This window comes from Pan troglodytes, chromosome 16 (assembly GCF_028858775.2).
Source record: "Pan troglodytes isolate AG18354 chromosome 16, NHGRI_mPanTro3-v2.0_pri, whole genome shotgun sequence".
NCBI classification, from domain to species: domain Eukaryota; kingdom Metazoa; phylum Chordata; class Mammalia; order Primates; family Hominidae; genus Pan; species Pan troglodytes.
Genome location: NC_072414.2, coordinates 22,897,943 through 22,913,219, shown reverse-complemented (window position 1 = coordinate 22,913,219; position 15,277 = coordinate 22,897,943). Strand labels below are relative to the sequence as shown.

General features: G+C 41.9%; 1 protein-coding gene and 1 non-coding gene across 12 annotated transcripts in view; both read left to right on the top strand.

The window, feature by feature from the left end:
- MTMR10 (myotubularin related protein 10) overlaps positions 1-15,277 on the top strand; it is a 52,989-nt gene that overhangs the window by 33,146 nt on the left and 4,566 nt on the right. For 10 of the 11 annotated variants that reach the window (XM_003318047.7, XM_063794064.1, XM_009440710.5 and 7 more), the window contains 5 exons: positions 3,839-3,969; positions 5,102-5,171; positions 6,697-6,767; positions 10,267-10,436; positions 11,436-11,606. In XM_003318047.7, the coding sequence (XP_003318095.1) occupies positions 3,839-3,969; positions 5,102-5,171; positions 6,697-6,767; positions 10,267-10,436; positions 11,436-11,606 (613 nt within the window). Of the gene's footprint in view, positions 1-3,838; positions 3,970-5,101; positions 5,172-6,696; positions 6,768-10,266; positions 10,437-11,435; positions 11,607-11,958; positions 12,561-15,277 lie in introns of those variants that run through there. The other variant, XM_009440711.4, reaches the window with a different exon arrangement.
- On the top strand, positions 2,365-2,467 carry LOC112205826 (U6 spliceosomal RNA). Its single transcript, XR_002939909.1, has one exon. It is a non-coding gene; the product is annotated as a U6 spliceosomal RNA (small nuclear RNA).

Below are 15,277 nucleotides of genomic sequence, written 5' to 3'. Positions count from 1 at the left end.
TGTGATAATATTAAAATTAACTGACATTGGAGTTACACTAAATATAATTTAATTATTTGGTTTGTAAGACACTTGTGGATCTTACATTGCTGACATCTTGCTATAGCATTTCCTATAACATACTTTCAAAGTGCAGTGATATCCAGTTGAGACACTTCAGGATAAATCAAACTTTTCTTGTAGTTTGATGTGTCTTATTTAGGTCTACACATTTGCAATAGCTAGAACAGTGGTTTTAATTAGCCACCACAGACGAGTCTGGCATCATCTGCTGTGGTCATTAGTAACCTCCACATCATTAAAGTAGGAGGCCTTTCTCAGTTGTGCTCATAGCAGCGAGCAATACTATTGATCACTCTCTCCTTAAACCCGCCTGGGCCCTCGGCCTCTGCTCCTCTCCACTCTCCTGAAGCCCCTCTTCCTCACTGGCACTCCGTGCCTTCTGCAGACCCATCCTCTTCTCTCCAGACATTACACAGATTCTAAGGCCGCTTCCTCATGTTCTGTATTCTTTTCCTAAAGAAGTTTCCCCAAGAATGTGGCTTTAGTGACCAACACATTTATATCTTCAGTCTACCTTGACTTCTACATGGAGGTCTCAGAGACCCCTTAAACTCATTATGTCCAAAACCAAACTCAAGGATATGGCCTCCATGCCCTCCCCCAGCCTGCTCTCAGAAACCGGGGGGTCATCCTGGATGCCTTCCTCTTTCTTTCCCTTCCCCATCACCAATCCCTCCTCAGATTTTCTCACTTCACTTTTCAGACACCTTGCAAACCCATGTGCTTCCACAAACCCAGCTCCACCTCTGCCTGTGTGTTACAAGTGCTATCATTTCCTCCTTCCATGTCTCCTCTCCCCCTGGGCTCCAGCCCCCTGGACTTTCCCTGGTGTTTTCAACCTCCTGACATTGTCCAGCGCTCTTCCCTTCTGGACTGCCTTCTTTGCACTCATCTGGGAACACTCTCCACGCTTACCCACTTGGCACTCCTTGTTTCTTTTTTTTTGAGACAGAGTCTCACTCTGTCACCCATGCTGGAGTGCAGTGGTACGATCTTGGCTCCCGGGTTCAAGTGATTATCCTGCCTCAGCCTCCTGAGTAGCTGGGATTACAGGCACCCACCACCACATCCAGCTGATTTTTGTATTTTTAATAGAGACAAGATTTTACCATGTCGGCCAGGCTGGTCTCGAACTCCTGACCTCAGGTGATCCACCCGCCTCGGCCTACCGAAGTGCTGGGATTACAGGCGTGAGCCACTGCACCCAGCTCACTCATTCTTTATATCTCAATTCAAACATCATTTCCTCAAGATAAGCCTTCTCTCACCTCTAAAGTTTGATCAGACTTCAAAAGTCTATGTTCTTAGAGCTCCTGAGTTTTTAACATTTATTTCAGTTTTTAATTATATATGTGTGTGTTACAGTTTGATTACCGCCTGTCGTTTTTACTCCATGAGATGAGGGACTATGTCTGTTTTGCACACCGTTATATATTTAGCACCCAGGAAGCATATATGATATTTATTCAATACTTGTTGAATAAATGAGGAGTAAATGAACAGATCTTATAAAACAGGCTTATAGAGCCTCAGAAATTGTGTATCACAGTCCTTTTTGGTACAGCCAGAGTGTAGGGTTTTTCCACTGTACCGTAACTGACAGAGCCATATTCACTGAAGCAAATAACCGTCAGGTGACCCTCAAATGACCCTTCAGTTTTCTGGAAAGGAAGGTGACTATAGTTCACACGAGTCCGTATTCTCTGTGGATTTTGATTTACCTGAACTCCATTTGGAATTAACTGTCTGCTGTGTCATACTCCAAGCCTTGTTTTCATTAGCATACATGCTGATGAAGTGCACAGTTAGGAATTTTGCTGTTAAAGGGACAATTGTAGCATTGTTGGGTGAGAGTTAGTTATAAAACCTTATAATCAGTGGCAGTTTCAGTGATTTATTAAGCTGAAAATTACTTTAATGCCTTTTGTGTTTTCAGCTATCCTATTCTTCATAAGTAGAACAGATCCTCTTTTTTGTCCAACCTCGTCTCCTAACCTTTTTCCCTCAGGTGTGTCATCTAGCCCCACTGGCCTTCTTTAGGTTTCTCAGCAGCCATGCTTGTTACCTGCCACAGGGCCCTTGCACTAGCTGCCCTCTGCCTAGAACATTTTCACCCCAGATCTTTACATTGCTTCTCTATTCATTTAGGTTTCGGCTTCAGTACCATCTTCACAGAGCAGCTGTTTTTCACCATGTGACCTAAAGTAGCCTGTAATCTCATGATTACATCATCCATGGCATTCACCACAGCCCATTTATCTTATCATCTACCCCACCCCACGAAGAATGTCAACTCCCCACTTGCTTGGGCAACACCAGTAGTAAAATTGGAATGATACAGGGAAGGTTAGCATAGCCCTTGCACAAAGATGACATGCAGGTTCATGACACATTACATATTTTAATGAAATGGGAGCATATTCATGTTATTTAATTTTTAAAAATCAGTTTATCAAGCAAATGTACAGTGCCATTTTATTTTTCATGCCTACATTAAATTCCATACACATAAAGGTGCATAGAGGAAACCTAGAAAGATTGCACCAAAATTTTAGAATTCTGAGTGATTTTGTTTTTCTTATCTTTTCTAGGTGTTTTTAAACATTCCACACTAATTTATATTACTTTTTCTATTCAGGAAAAAAAAAACAACAGCAGGGTTTTTTTTTTTTTTTTTTTTTTAAAGTGGTGTGGAAGTTACCCGTTGAATATAGATGGGAATCCCAGTCCTGGCTGTTTCCTTTGAAAACATCTAGAGACCCCATGGCACATATTTATAGTAGCCCATTCTCTCCTAAGAACAGAGGAAGGGTGGGAGGAATTTTGGTGAATGTCTGTACTTGCAGTTCATCCTACAGCAAATCGTTAAGACTGTGGGAATAGGTGCTTTGCATTCTCTAGAGCTGGAGAATGTGCATCTGGTTTGCCATCCTTCTGTCTACATCATGTGGAAAGATGTGGGAGTGTAGGGTCTCCTTAATCTAAATGCAATGCTGCCCGCCCCCCCCCCCCCCCCGCTTGGCAGTGTTTCTGTTTCCTAGGCAAGTGTTCCAATGGATGTGCTTTATTTTCTCCCATCAGAAATAAGGGAATGAGCCCGGGCGCGGTGGCTCACGCCTGTAATCCCAGCACTTTGGGAGGCCAAGGGGGGTGAATCACAAGGTCAGGAGTTTGAGACCAGCCTGGCCAACATGGTAAAACCCCACCTCTACTAAAAATACAAAAATTTAGCCAGGTGTGGTGGCGGGTGCCTGTAATCCCAGCTACTCGGGAGGGTGAGGCAGGAGAATCGCTTGAACCCGGGAGGGGGAGGTTGCAGTGAGCCGAGATGCTGCCACTGCACTCCAGCCTGGGCGACAGTATGAGACTCCGTCTCAAAAAGAAAAAGAAGGAAATGATCTAATTTGTTCTGTGCACTGCACGTGGGGGTGGCGGTGAGGTGAATGGCAGCATTCTGCAGTGGTCAAAGCCAGATGGGTGGGAGAAGTCGGGTGCTAAGAGGGAAACAAAGTTTACCTGTCTTCTCCTTGATTTCACTCTCAGTTTTATGAGAATACAGAAAAATCATGCAGAGAAACCTGATGGAATAGTCTCTAAAACTAAAAAATAAGATAAGCAATGGTTCTGTCTTAAAAAAAAAAAAAAAAGTAAACTCCATGAAGGCAGAGACCTTACCTGTCTCATTCCTCTTTCTATCCCCTGGTCTATAGTAAGGGTTAAATAAATATATGCTGAAATGAATGAGTAATGACTAAAGTATTTTTGTCTTTATTAGGATTTGTAATGCAATAACTAAAAGTCACCCACAGAGAAGTGATGTTTACAAATCAGATTTGGATAAGACCTTGCCTAATATTCAAGAAGTACAGGCAGCATTTGTAAAACTGAAGCAGCTATGCGTTAATGGTAATTTCATTCTTATTTCATATATATAATGAACACAGGATACAGAGTTGCATAAGATGTCAGGAAAAGTGATGTTCTTAAAAATGTAGAAATAGATATATTTAAGGAGTCTATGGAACTATTTGTACAAATTATATATTATTGTATGAGAACTTCAGAACCTCCTAAGGAATTAAGTTTAAACTACTTTTTGTTTTAGAGGGGGAAAAATGAGTGTATTAAATTTCCTTCAGATGATGAAAGGTATAGGAGAATACTTTTATAAAAGCATTTGCTGAGTAGAACACTGTATTACCTTACAGACAAACTTATTAAGATTTTAATACATACAGTTATACTTTGAGATAGGTGACTTGACATGGGTATCAAACAGCTGTGTTATATCTGTAGCATCAGAATTCTGATATATCTGAGCAAACGTACCAGGTGGCTTTCATGTGTCCTGCGGGATGAGTCACGTGAAAGCATCTTTGGTGTAATGTGGGTCCTCCTCGAGAGATCCTCTAAGTCACCAGGGAGTCAGCAAAGGCAGCCTTGCAGCAGATCTTGAGCAATGAGTGAGCACTTCCCTGGGGGAGGGCCTTGCAGGGGTGGGGCAGGGGCAAGTTGTTGAAAAAACTAGTGTCCTGAATGATTATGTGCACTCTGGGCAGGGCAGTGAGGATGCCTGTCCTCATGCAGTGGCTAGCCCTCAGGCCACGTGAGCCATGCACAGAGGCACCACTGGCAGCAGGGGTGGGGCAGGGAAGCAGGAGGGCAAGGCTTGCAGTGAGAAAGCCAAGGGCTAGGGCCTGGGCAGCTGACCTCACAGGTCAGGAGGGCCAGGATCAAGGCATAGGCTGAGCAGGGACGGCTGGAATTCTTAGCTGTTGGGAGTCAGAGTTGGTTGGACTCCAAGATTTCCCTGAAAGAGCGAGAGAGAAGATGATGGAGCCCCAGGGGAATGCTTTGTTTTGCTTTGTTACAGAATTGTAATGTCTTCTTAAATGCTTATTCCATGTTATTAAAGTGAAAATGCATGATATTTACTTAAAGCTAACTTTTAAATATTAGAAACTGATGTATCTCTTTACTCTGATAGGGATCATATAAAATAAAAAGTAAAAATGTGTATGTATATAATTTATTACAGAGCCTTTTGAAGAAACTGAAGAGAAATGGTTATCTTCACTGGAAAATACTCGATGGTTAGAATATGTAAGGTTTGTACTTCTTTACTTTCTTTTCCTTTAACTTTTTATTTTGAGATAACTACAGACTCACTGGAGGTACAAAAATAGCACAGAGGGCCATGTACTTACTCTTCATCCAACTTCCCCCAATAGTAACATCTCGTAACTAGAGTACAGCATCCAAACCAGGAAGCTGACATTGGGACACTGGATAGCTCTTACTCACCAGTTCATACATGCTCTTGTCTGTGTGCATGCCCTTAACACAGCTGTGCGATTTTATCACGTGTGTAGGCTCACGTAACCACCACCACAGGAAGATACGGACCTGTTCCATGACAAGGCTCCCCTGTGCTAGCCTTCTTACAGGTGCACCCTCATCGCCATCTGTGTCTGTTGGCTACCACTAATCTCTTCTCAATCTCTATAGTTTTGTCATAAGTCAACCCCTTCCTTTTTATAAAGGGTTTATGAATTTCCCTGATGAAAAAATACAAAATGAGGCCAGGCATGGTGGCTCATGCCTGTAATCCCAGCACTTTGGGAGGCCAAGGCGGGTGGCTCACCTGAGGTTAGGAGTTCAAGACCAGCCTGGCCAACATGGTGAAACCTTGTCTCTACTAAAAATACAAAAATTAGTCAAGCATGGTGGCACGCACCTGTAGTCCCAGCTACTCAGGAGGCTGAGGCAGGAGAATCACTTGAACCTGGGAGGCAGAGGTTGCATTGAGCCAAGGTGACGCCACTGCACTGCAGCCTGGGCGATAGAGCAAGTCTCCATCTCAAAAAAAAAAATTTACAAAGTGGGGCCGGTTGTGGTAGCTCATGCCAGTAATTCCAAAGCTCTGGGGAGGAGGATCACTTGAGGCCAGTAGTTCACAACCAGCCTGAGCAACATAGTGAGACCCCATCTCCGCAAAAAAGTTGGAAACTAGCCAGGCATGGTGGCATGTGCCTGTTGTCCTAGGGAGCCTGAGGCAGGAGGATCACTTGAGGCCAGGAGTTCACAACCAGCCGAGGAACATAGTGAGATGCCCATCTCCACAAAAAAAATTTTAAAACTAGGCAGGCATGGTGGCTCGTGCCTGTGGTCCTAGCTGCTCAGGAGGTGGAGGCAGGAGGATCACTTGAGGCCAGGAGTTCAGGATTACAATGAGCTGTGATATGCCACTGCACTCTAGTGTGGGTGACAAAATGAGAGCCTGTCTCTTAAAAAGAAAACAAAAATTACAAAATATACTCCTTTGAGAAATCGTATAAGTAACTAAAGAAACTTTACGGTAATGCGAAAGCTATGTGCATTCAGTAGAAAGCAGTCAATCCTCTCTTGTGATGCTGAGTAGCAGCAGGGAGCCACAGCTGCCAGTCAGCCACACAGTCTCAGTTTAGGGTATTTTCAGCTTACAGTGGGTTATCATGGGTCATGAGTTATGGGAATATCATGAGTCAGAGAGCATCTGTAAAGTGAGAAATTAGATTTGCTTGATTTCAAGTACTTTATGTATTTGTAGTGGAAATTTGATTTTTAACACTACTTTTCCTTTTCTCTCTTCAGGGCATTCCTTAAGCATTCAGCAGAACTTGTATACATGCTAGAAAGCAAACATCTCTCTGTAGTCCTACAAGGTAACTAAAGTAACTCCTGAAAGCACCATGACCACCATGCCAGCCAGCCTTGGTTTACTGCTTGTCCCCATTCAAGTAAATCACATCAGTTTTAGCTATTTCTTATTTACTACAGTACCATCAAATACATTACAGATTTTGCACATCATTTGAGTAAAACAGTGGCACAGGCTGGGCGCAGTGGCTGAAGCCTGTAATCCCAGACTTTGGGAGGTCGAGGCGGGTGGATCACTTGAGGTCAGAAGTTCGAGATCAGCCTGGCCAACATGGTGAAACCTTGTCTCTACTAAAAATACAAAAATTAGTCAGGAGTGGTGGTGTGCGCCTGTAGTCTCAGCTACTCGGAGGCTGAGGCACGAGTATCACTTGAACCTAGGAGGCGGAGGTTGCAGTGAGCAGAGATCGCACCACTGCACTCCAGCCTGGGCAACACAGCAAGACTCAAAAAAAAGAATAAAAACCAGTGGCACAAGGACTGCAAATAGAAGAATAGAAAGTAGTCCAGTTTTTACCCTTTATTAAATTATCCTTCCTATTTTATGGGAAGGGTGGGTCCCATCCCCTAATGGATTAATACTTAGTGTTAATTTTGACAGGGCATTCTCTCTCTGTAATTTTGCTGTCTAATTTGTACAAATTTGTTTTAGTTTAAATACCTTCTGGCTCATGCTAGATTATGACTCTAAGGAAGCAGTTTGAGATGAAGAAATTTAGACTGAACTGCTGAATAGCTAGTAATGTAATATTTGGTAGGAATAAACGGTGATGTAAAAATCTTTCAGTTAAGCAAAGGATAATTACATATTAAATAACTTACAGCTAATAGAATTTTTAAGTTTGCAGATAAAGTTTAATAGACTAAAAACTACCTTCGTATAATACAGTAGTAGGCCCTTTGTACCCATGGGTTCCCCATCTGTGGTCAACCAACCCAGGACTGAAAATATTGGAGGGGGAAAGCTTTGGCCATAATGAACGCGAACAGACTTTTTTTTCCTTGTCATTATTCTCTAAACAGTATAGTATAACAACTGTTTACATAGCATTTACATTGTATTAGGTGTTATAAGTAATCTAGAGGTAACTTAAAGTGTACAGGAGGATGTGCATAGGTTATATGCAAATATTAACATCATTTTATATCCAGGACTTAAGCATTTGTGGATCTTGGTATCCAAAGGAGGCCCTGGAATGAGTTCCTCATGGATACTGAGGGAAGACTATATACTCATGTTGCATAGTATATGAATACAAAATGTTGCTTAAGCTTGCAGAAGTACTTTTTTTTTTTTTTTGAGATGGAGTTTCGCTCCTGTCACCTAGGCTGGAGTGCAATGGAACGATCTCAGCTCACTGCAACCTCCACCTCCTGGGTTCAAGTGATTCTCCTGCTTCAGCCTCCCAAGTAGCTGGGATTACAAGCATGCACCACCACGCCCGGCTAATTTTTGTATTTTTACTAGAGATGGGGTTTCACCTTGTTGGCCAGGCTGCTCTCGAACTCCTGACCTCAGGTGGTCTGCCCACCTCGGCCTCCCAAAGTGCTAGGATTATAGGCGTGAGCCACCGTGCCTGGCCAGGCTTACAGACGTACATTTAACAACTGCCAAACTTGATTGACTTTAACAAGGCAAAAATCTTTAAGACTCCTAGAAAAAAATCAAATAGTAATGTGTCATATAAAGTAATCCTGAACTGATGCAGTCAGAGTGTGTGTTTAACTCACAAATGCATGCAGAGCCTAATAATCACAATTTCTCTCATCCAGTGGGTGTTCTCATCGTATTGGAGAACCCTACTCATCCTCCATTTCTCCATGCATTTGTAATAGAAAAGGCCTCAGAAGTAGCACTGAACCTTCATTTTACTAGCATTTTTATATACGTTTATTTTTAAACAGTTTGTTTAGTTAAAAATTTACATACTATGGAATTCACCCATTTTTAATTTGTAATTCAGTAATTTTTAGTAAATATACAGAGTCTAGTTTTGGAAATTTTTCATCACCCCAAAAGTCCCAGCTCCAGGCAGCCACTAATCTTTCTGTCTCTAGATTTTCCCTTTCTGGGCATTTCATATAAATGGAATCATACAATATGTGGCCTTTTGCCACTGGCTTCTTTCATTCAACATACATGTTTTTGAGGTTCATTCATGTAGTGTGTATCAGCAGTCTTTTCCTTTTTATTTCTGAATTGTATTCCACTGTTTGTAAATGCATTTTGCTTACCCATTTACCTGTTGATGGACATTTGGGTTGTTTCCACTTTGTGGCTGTTATGAATTATGCTGCTTCATTTATTTAGATCTTTCATTTTATCAGCAGTGTTTTATTATGTGAGTCTTATATTTATTTTGTTAAATCTCTTAAGTATTTTATTTTTATGTCACTGTGAATATAATTGTTAATTTCATTTTCAGGTTTACTGTGTACTCAGATTGTTGTGTACAGAATTTCTGTAACCTTACTGACCTCATTTATGAATTCTAGTAGTTATTTTGTGGATTCCATAGGAGTTTTTACATACAGGATCATATTGTCTTCAAAGACAGTTTTTACCTTTTTCTTTCTGATCTGAATGCCTTTTATTTTCTTTTTCTTGCCTAATTGCTCTGGCTAGATTCTCCAGTTCAATGAGATGGAGAAGTGTAGAGAACAGACATCCTTATCATCTTCCTGATCTTAGGGAGAGAGTATCCAGTCTTTCACCAATGAAATGGGAATAACATTAATTGTAGGTTTTTGTGGATGTCTCTGATCAGTTTAAATATGTTTACTTTTATTCCTAATCAGGAATGAATGTAGAATTGTATCAGATGCTTTTTCCGCATCTAATGAGATAATCGTGTTGGTTTTGTCCTTTATTACTGTGGTACGTTTCTACAATTGACAGATGTTAAACCAACTTTGCATTCCTGGATAATTTGGTTTACTCATATTTTTATTGATTTTTACATCTGTAATCATAAGGGATATTGGTCAATAGTTGTCTTCTGATTTCCCTGGCTGACTTTGATAGCGCGGCAATTCTGGCCTCATTGGAAAGGACAACAACTATAAAAGACAGGAGGGAATCGTTTGCCACAGCTTCAGTTGGTAGTGAACAGTCCCACTCTCCCCATTCACTTCTCAGTATTGCCATGTGGCCTGTCAGTAGAAAGATTACCTTATACTTAATACCTTGACAAAAGAGCAGTAGAATGGAGTCTAGACGGATTTTCTACCACAAACCATTCGAATGTAAAAAATATGAGTGATGAGCTTCTATTATCTGGCAAATATCCATGTATAAAAGACCATCTCCTATTAAATGCTAATTTAGTTTATCTACAAGTCTGTAATATTTTAGAGTTGCTGGAATCCAGTAAAATTTCCTTATACAGATTTGGAAGGCAGCCCAGGTGTGCAGAATACTAAATTATCTAGTTTACCTTTCCTTCCCTTTCTCTCTCAGCATTTTTCTATGTTGTAATCATTTTCTTTCCATTTTATTGACAGAGGAGGAAGGAAGAGACTTGAGCTGTTGTGTAGCTTCTCTTGTTCAAGTGATGCTGGATCCCTATTTTAGGACAATTACTGGATTTCAGAGTCTGATACAGAAGGAGTGGGTCATGGCAGGATATCAGTTTCTAGACAGATGCAACCATCTAAAGAGATCAGAGAAAGAGGTAACAAAATCTTGATGCCTTTTTATCAGTCTTTAAGGATACACAAAATAAAATATGTGTCATTAAAAGATGAAGGGGCTTTTAAAAAATACTGTATTTAGTACAACTTAATTTCCTTAGTCCAAAGCTAACTAATGGATTAGAGTTCAAATTGATGTACTTATTATAAAGATTATCGTAACTATGAAGGTGAAATTTTTAAATGTTGTCTATTGAATTTGTCTAAGTGGAAAACTACTGAAAAAATTCTGAATAAAATACTGAAAAACAGATAACAAGCACATTAGCTATTTTGAAAAATCACTTTTGGAATATCATATTTTCTTAAAATGGGATACATAGGTTAAGATGAAAAGTTTGAGAGGGCCACCTTTGTAACAGCTGTGGAGTTAGTGGCTGCCTCGGATCTCTAAGGCTGCGGAAGGCCTTACAAATATCTTACCGGCCAGGCAGGTCAGTCAGATCAGTTTTTAGAAGGTTGTTTCAGAGAGCGCCATTTGACTTGTGGTGTCTCATAAAAAATAGTGGTCACCTGCTACTGCACTTGGGGACACACCACGTGACCTAGGCTCCATCCCAAAGTGTTTTCTGAAATATGGGGATGTTTTCTGGATGCTGAGCCTACAGGATCAACCAAACATTAGAGAAGTTTGGTTGATGGTTTTGTTTTGTTATATAATCTGAAGAATTGTTTCTAGGACATGCTTAAACACATATTTTGCTCTTCCCCCTTCATATAGTGGCAACCCGCTCAACTGTGTGCTTTGCTGTTTCAACTTGTTACATGTATTGGGCAAATAAGGGTTGTGATGTTTATCATGGTTGAATGTTACTTCTTGGGTTTGATAGATGTGTATAGCTCAGCTTAGAAGCCAAGTGTTTTAGGCTTAGATGTTTTCTCATTCATCTCTTCTTTAACATCAGCAGTACATTTTGAAGTAAATGTGAACGGCTGAAGGATAACATTAAATGATCCCATTGTCTCTTTGTATTTGCCAGTCTCCTTTATTTTTGCTATTCTTGGATGCCACCTGGCAGCTGTTAGAACAATATCCTGCAGCTTTTGAGTTCTCCGAAACCTACCTGGCAGTGTTGTATGACAGCACCCGGATCTCACTGTTTGGCACCTTCCTGTTCAACTCCCCTCACCAGCGAGTGAAGCAAAGCACGGTAAGCAACCCTGTGGTTGTGGCTACATTTTCCCTGTTTTTACAACTTTATCGAGGTATAATTGAAGTATAATTCACTGCCTATTTAAAATCTTATGATTTAAAACTCTCTTACTGCCATTTTCAGCTGAAATTTCTGAATGGATTATTTTGAAGACACAAAAATCTAGGAAATTATTTTTATGAATGAACATTTTTTGTTTTACTCTAATGTAAATGTTTTGTAGTAAACCCCTTTAAAGATGTCAATTACTTTAACCACCTTAAATGTCATGCTTTTATATTTATATTTCACATTTGGGCTATTGGGTAGTAAAAAACAAAAGCCCTGTTACACGACATTTATTTCCTAGGTCAGTAGGATAAAAAGTTGTACAAAACAAGATTATTTTCCTTCACGAGTTTGAAGTTTCCGGTCACAATTCATTGATGATAGAGGAAGAGTCATTTATGACTAAGCAGGGTCTCAAGCCAAACTTGAAACTAGCTACAGCTTGCCACTGTTGGAAACCATTCTGAACCAAAGTGCCATTTCACCCACCTCGAACCAACAACAGAAGCTGACAAATGCCGTGGAGACCATTGAGAGAAACAGAAAGGGGCAGCTCTTGTGGACCTTCAGGAAGCCTTTCTAGGAAGAGGATTGCCCTCATAGTGAGCTCCGGGGTCTTCAGCCTCAGCCATAAGGCCCTGGGCTAGGCAGTGTGACCTGGGGAGCGGGAAACCTGAGTTCTGGCCCTGGTCTGGGAAAAGTGCTAGGCCCATGTTCCACTCAGGCTTCAGCCTGAGAGTCCAGGTTGCTAACCTGTAAAATGGATCTGTCAAACTAACACTTACGCCTTTAGTCTCATTGTATGAGGTGAAACATTTCGTAAACTGTGAATCATTATGCAAATTTTCCTAAAGACATGAATTATTCTGGATTTGTTGGTATAAAAGACAAAACACACTGGTCAGTTAAGGAGCTGATTTTATTTAGGCTATTGCAGGAGGGAGAACTTAATTAATGGGCATCCCAAAGAAAAGGACAAGGCCTGGGATTTTATAGTCAGAAGACAGGGGAATCAGGAGGGAGGGCAGTCTCAGTCCACAGGAGCCAGTTCTCAGGACACAAAAGGCAGGAGAGATTGTCCAGCATTGCCACTTTTGGGGAACCCAGGGCTCAAAGAAACTCAACATTGTCAGCCTGTCTCTACAAAAAATACAAAAATTAGCCAGACATGGTGGTGCGCACCTGTGGTCCCAGCTACTGGGGAGGCTGAGGTGGGAGGATGGCTTAAGCCCAGGAGGCAGAGATTGCAGTGAGCTGAGACTGTGCCACTGCACTCCAGCCTGGGTGATAGAGCCAGAGTCTGTCCCCTGCCCACCCCACCAGGAAAGTTTGACCTTTCCAGATACTGTGCTGAGAACCAGTGATACAGGCTTAGAGGCTCCTGAGGCATGGAACGCTCATTTGTTCCTAAAATACATGCTCTCCCAGTTGCTCGTTTTTATTTTTCGTCACCATAATCATTCTTGGGGCCCCTCTCTGCCTCGAGCTAGGCTTTCCTGCTGGCCTTGTTTGCCTCCTTCAGCTCTTCCCCATTGTCTCCCGTCACTACCCCATGCACACACAGACAGTGTGAGCCTGCAAAAGGTACGTGAGGTGAGGACAAAGACTTTGGGGTCTGGGGACTGGGCAGTGCATGGGTGGGTATCTGCGTGCAGGACTCCCGGCCCCCAGACACCACTGCCTTTGCTGCTTGGCTGATGCTGCGTGTGCGGACAGACTTCTCACCAGGAATGAACGTTACTGAATTGTATTGAGGGAGCTGTAAAAAATACTTTCTACAAGTATTTCCTCTGCTTTCCCTGTTCATGTTCTAGTGCTCTTTTTAATTTGGCTCTTTCAAAAGCCTTTTCTGACAAATACTAACATGAATCCCCCTCTCCCTTCCTCCCTAGTAGGAACTGGTCATTGTCTAAAGGGTCGTGATTCTTAACCGTTCTCAGCCTCTTCCACACAGGCAAAAGCCCAAAGCATTTCTTCCTTTTTTTTCCATTCTGAGGCCACCTTAGGTGCTAGTGGCCAGGTAGTGTTTATAGAAAATCTGGTCTCTCTTGGGATAAATATTTTTAATTTTCACCTTTTAAAAAAGAGAACTTTTTTTTTTTTTTTTTTTTTTAAGACAGTTTCGCTCTGTCACCCAGGCTGGAGTACAGTGGTACAATATCAGCTCACTGCAACCTCTGCCTCCTGGCTCCAAGCACTGCTCTCGCCTCAACCACCTGAGTAGCTAGGACTGCAGGCACATGCCACCACGCCTAGCTAATTTTTGCATTTTTTTGTAGAGTCAGGGTTTCGCCATGTTGCCCAGTCTGGTCTTCAACTCCTGGACTCAAGCAATCCGCCCACCTCAGCTTCCCAAAGTACTGGGATTACAGGCGTGAGCCACCGCGCTTGGCCAAGAGGACATTTTCTATATACTTACTGAAGGGCCATTAAAACACGTTTGGGTTCATGTTTTACTAGATTTCAGCTCTTAACAGTGTTTAAAGCAAATGGATTGTTTTTAATCCATGTACATGATGAAATGTCAAGTAACTAAAATTTTTTTTTTTTTTTTTTTTTGAGACAGAGTCTTGCTCTATCACCCAGGCTGGAGTGCAGTGGCATGATCTCAGCTCACTGCAACCTCCGCCTTCCAGGTTCAGGTGATTCTCCTGCCTCAGCCTCCCAAGTAGCTGGGACTACAGGCGCACACCACCACGCCTGGCTAATTTTTGTATTTTTAGTAGAGATGGGGTTTCACCATATTGGCCAGGCTGGTCTTGAACTCCTGACCTCGTGATCCGCCTGCCTTCGGCCTCCCAAAGTGCTGGGATTACAGATATGAGTCACCACTGCGCCTGGCCAAAACTGTTAAGAGTATGTGTATTTGGTGCTTAATGAATTTTTACTTATTTGAAATAGAAAATTTTGTAAAACTTTACAAAATGCCCTGTGCTGTTACACAGCTTAGCCATTTCTTGATGATTCAAGCCGCCACTGTGGCAGGGAATGCCACCTGGCTGTGATGTAGTCATGGCCTCCTGACTGCTATATTCTTGTCCTAATAACATTCATTGTTTGCCTTTTTAATAATTTCCAAATAAATTCTTAGGGGTTTTTTTTTGGTAGAAAATTTGGAGAGTACTGAAAGGTACAGAACAAGGAATCAGACATTTCCCATCATCCAGCCACTCTGTGTCTGGGGTTATTTCCTCCAGCGAACTGTTGTGTATACACTGCTGTGGTAGCCTGCTGCCATCAATCAGCTGAGATGAGAGTCCTTTCTCCACATTGCTAAATGTGACTGTGCTTCATAGAAATGGTCTGGGCTGCCTTCCAGAGGAGCTCCATGTCTTCCTCACAATGCGGTGGTTGGCGGTCACCCTGTAGCCTTGTGTTGCCTCAGTTTACTGTGGTGGGAAGCCAGATGACTAGGCTGCACCAGCCCAGAGTCCGGGCTAGAGGTGGACTCCTGTGAAGAGGGGTCTCCTGTGTACATGGTCTCCATGGTTTTAGCCACATGCTAGGACCACAGGGAGTTGATCCCTTCTTTCCTACCTTGAGTCTGTGGTCTGTGATTTGAGATCACTGGCTCAGTGAAGTGTAGCTCCCCACTTACTTACGAAGTAAGTTATAAAATT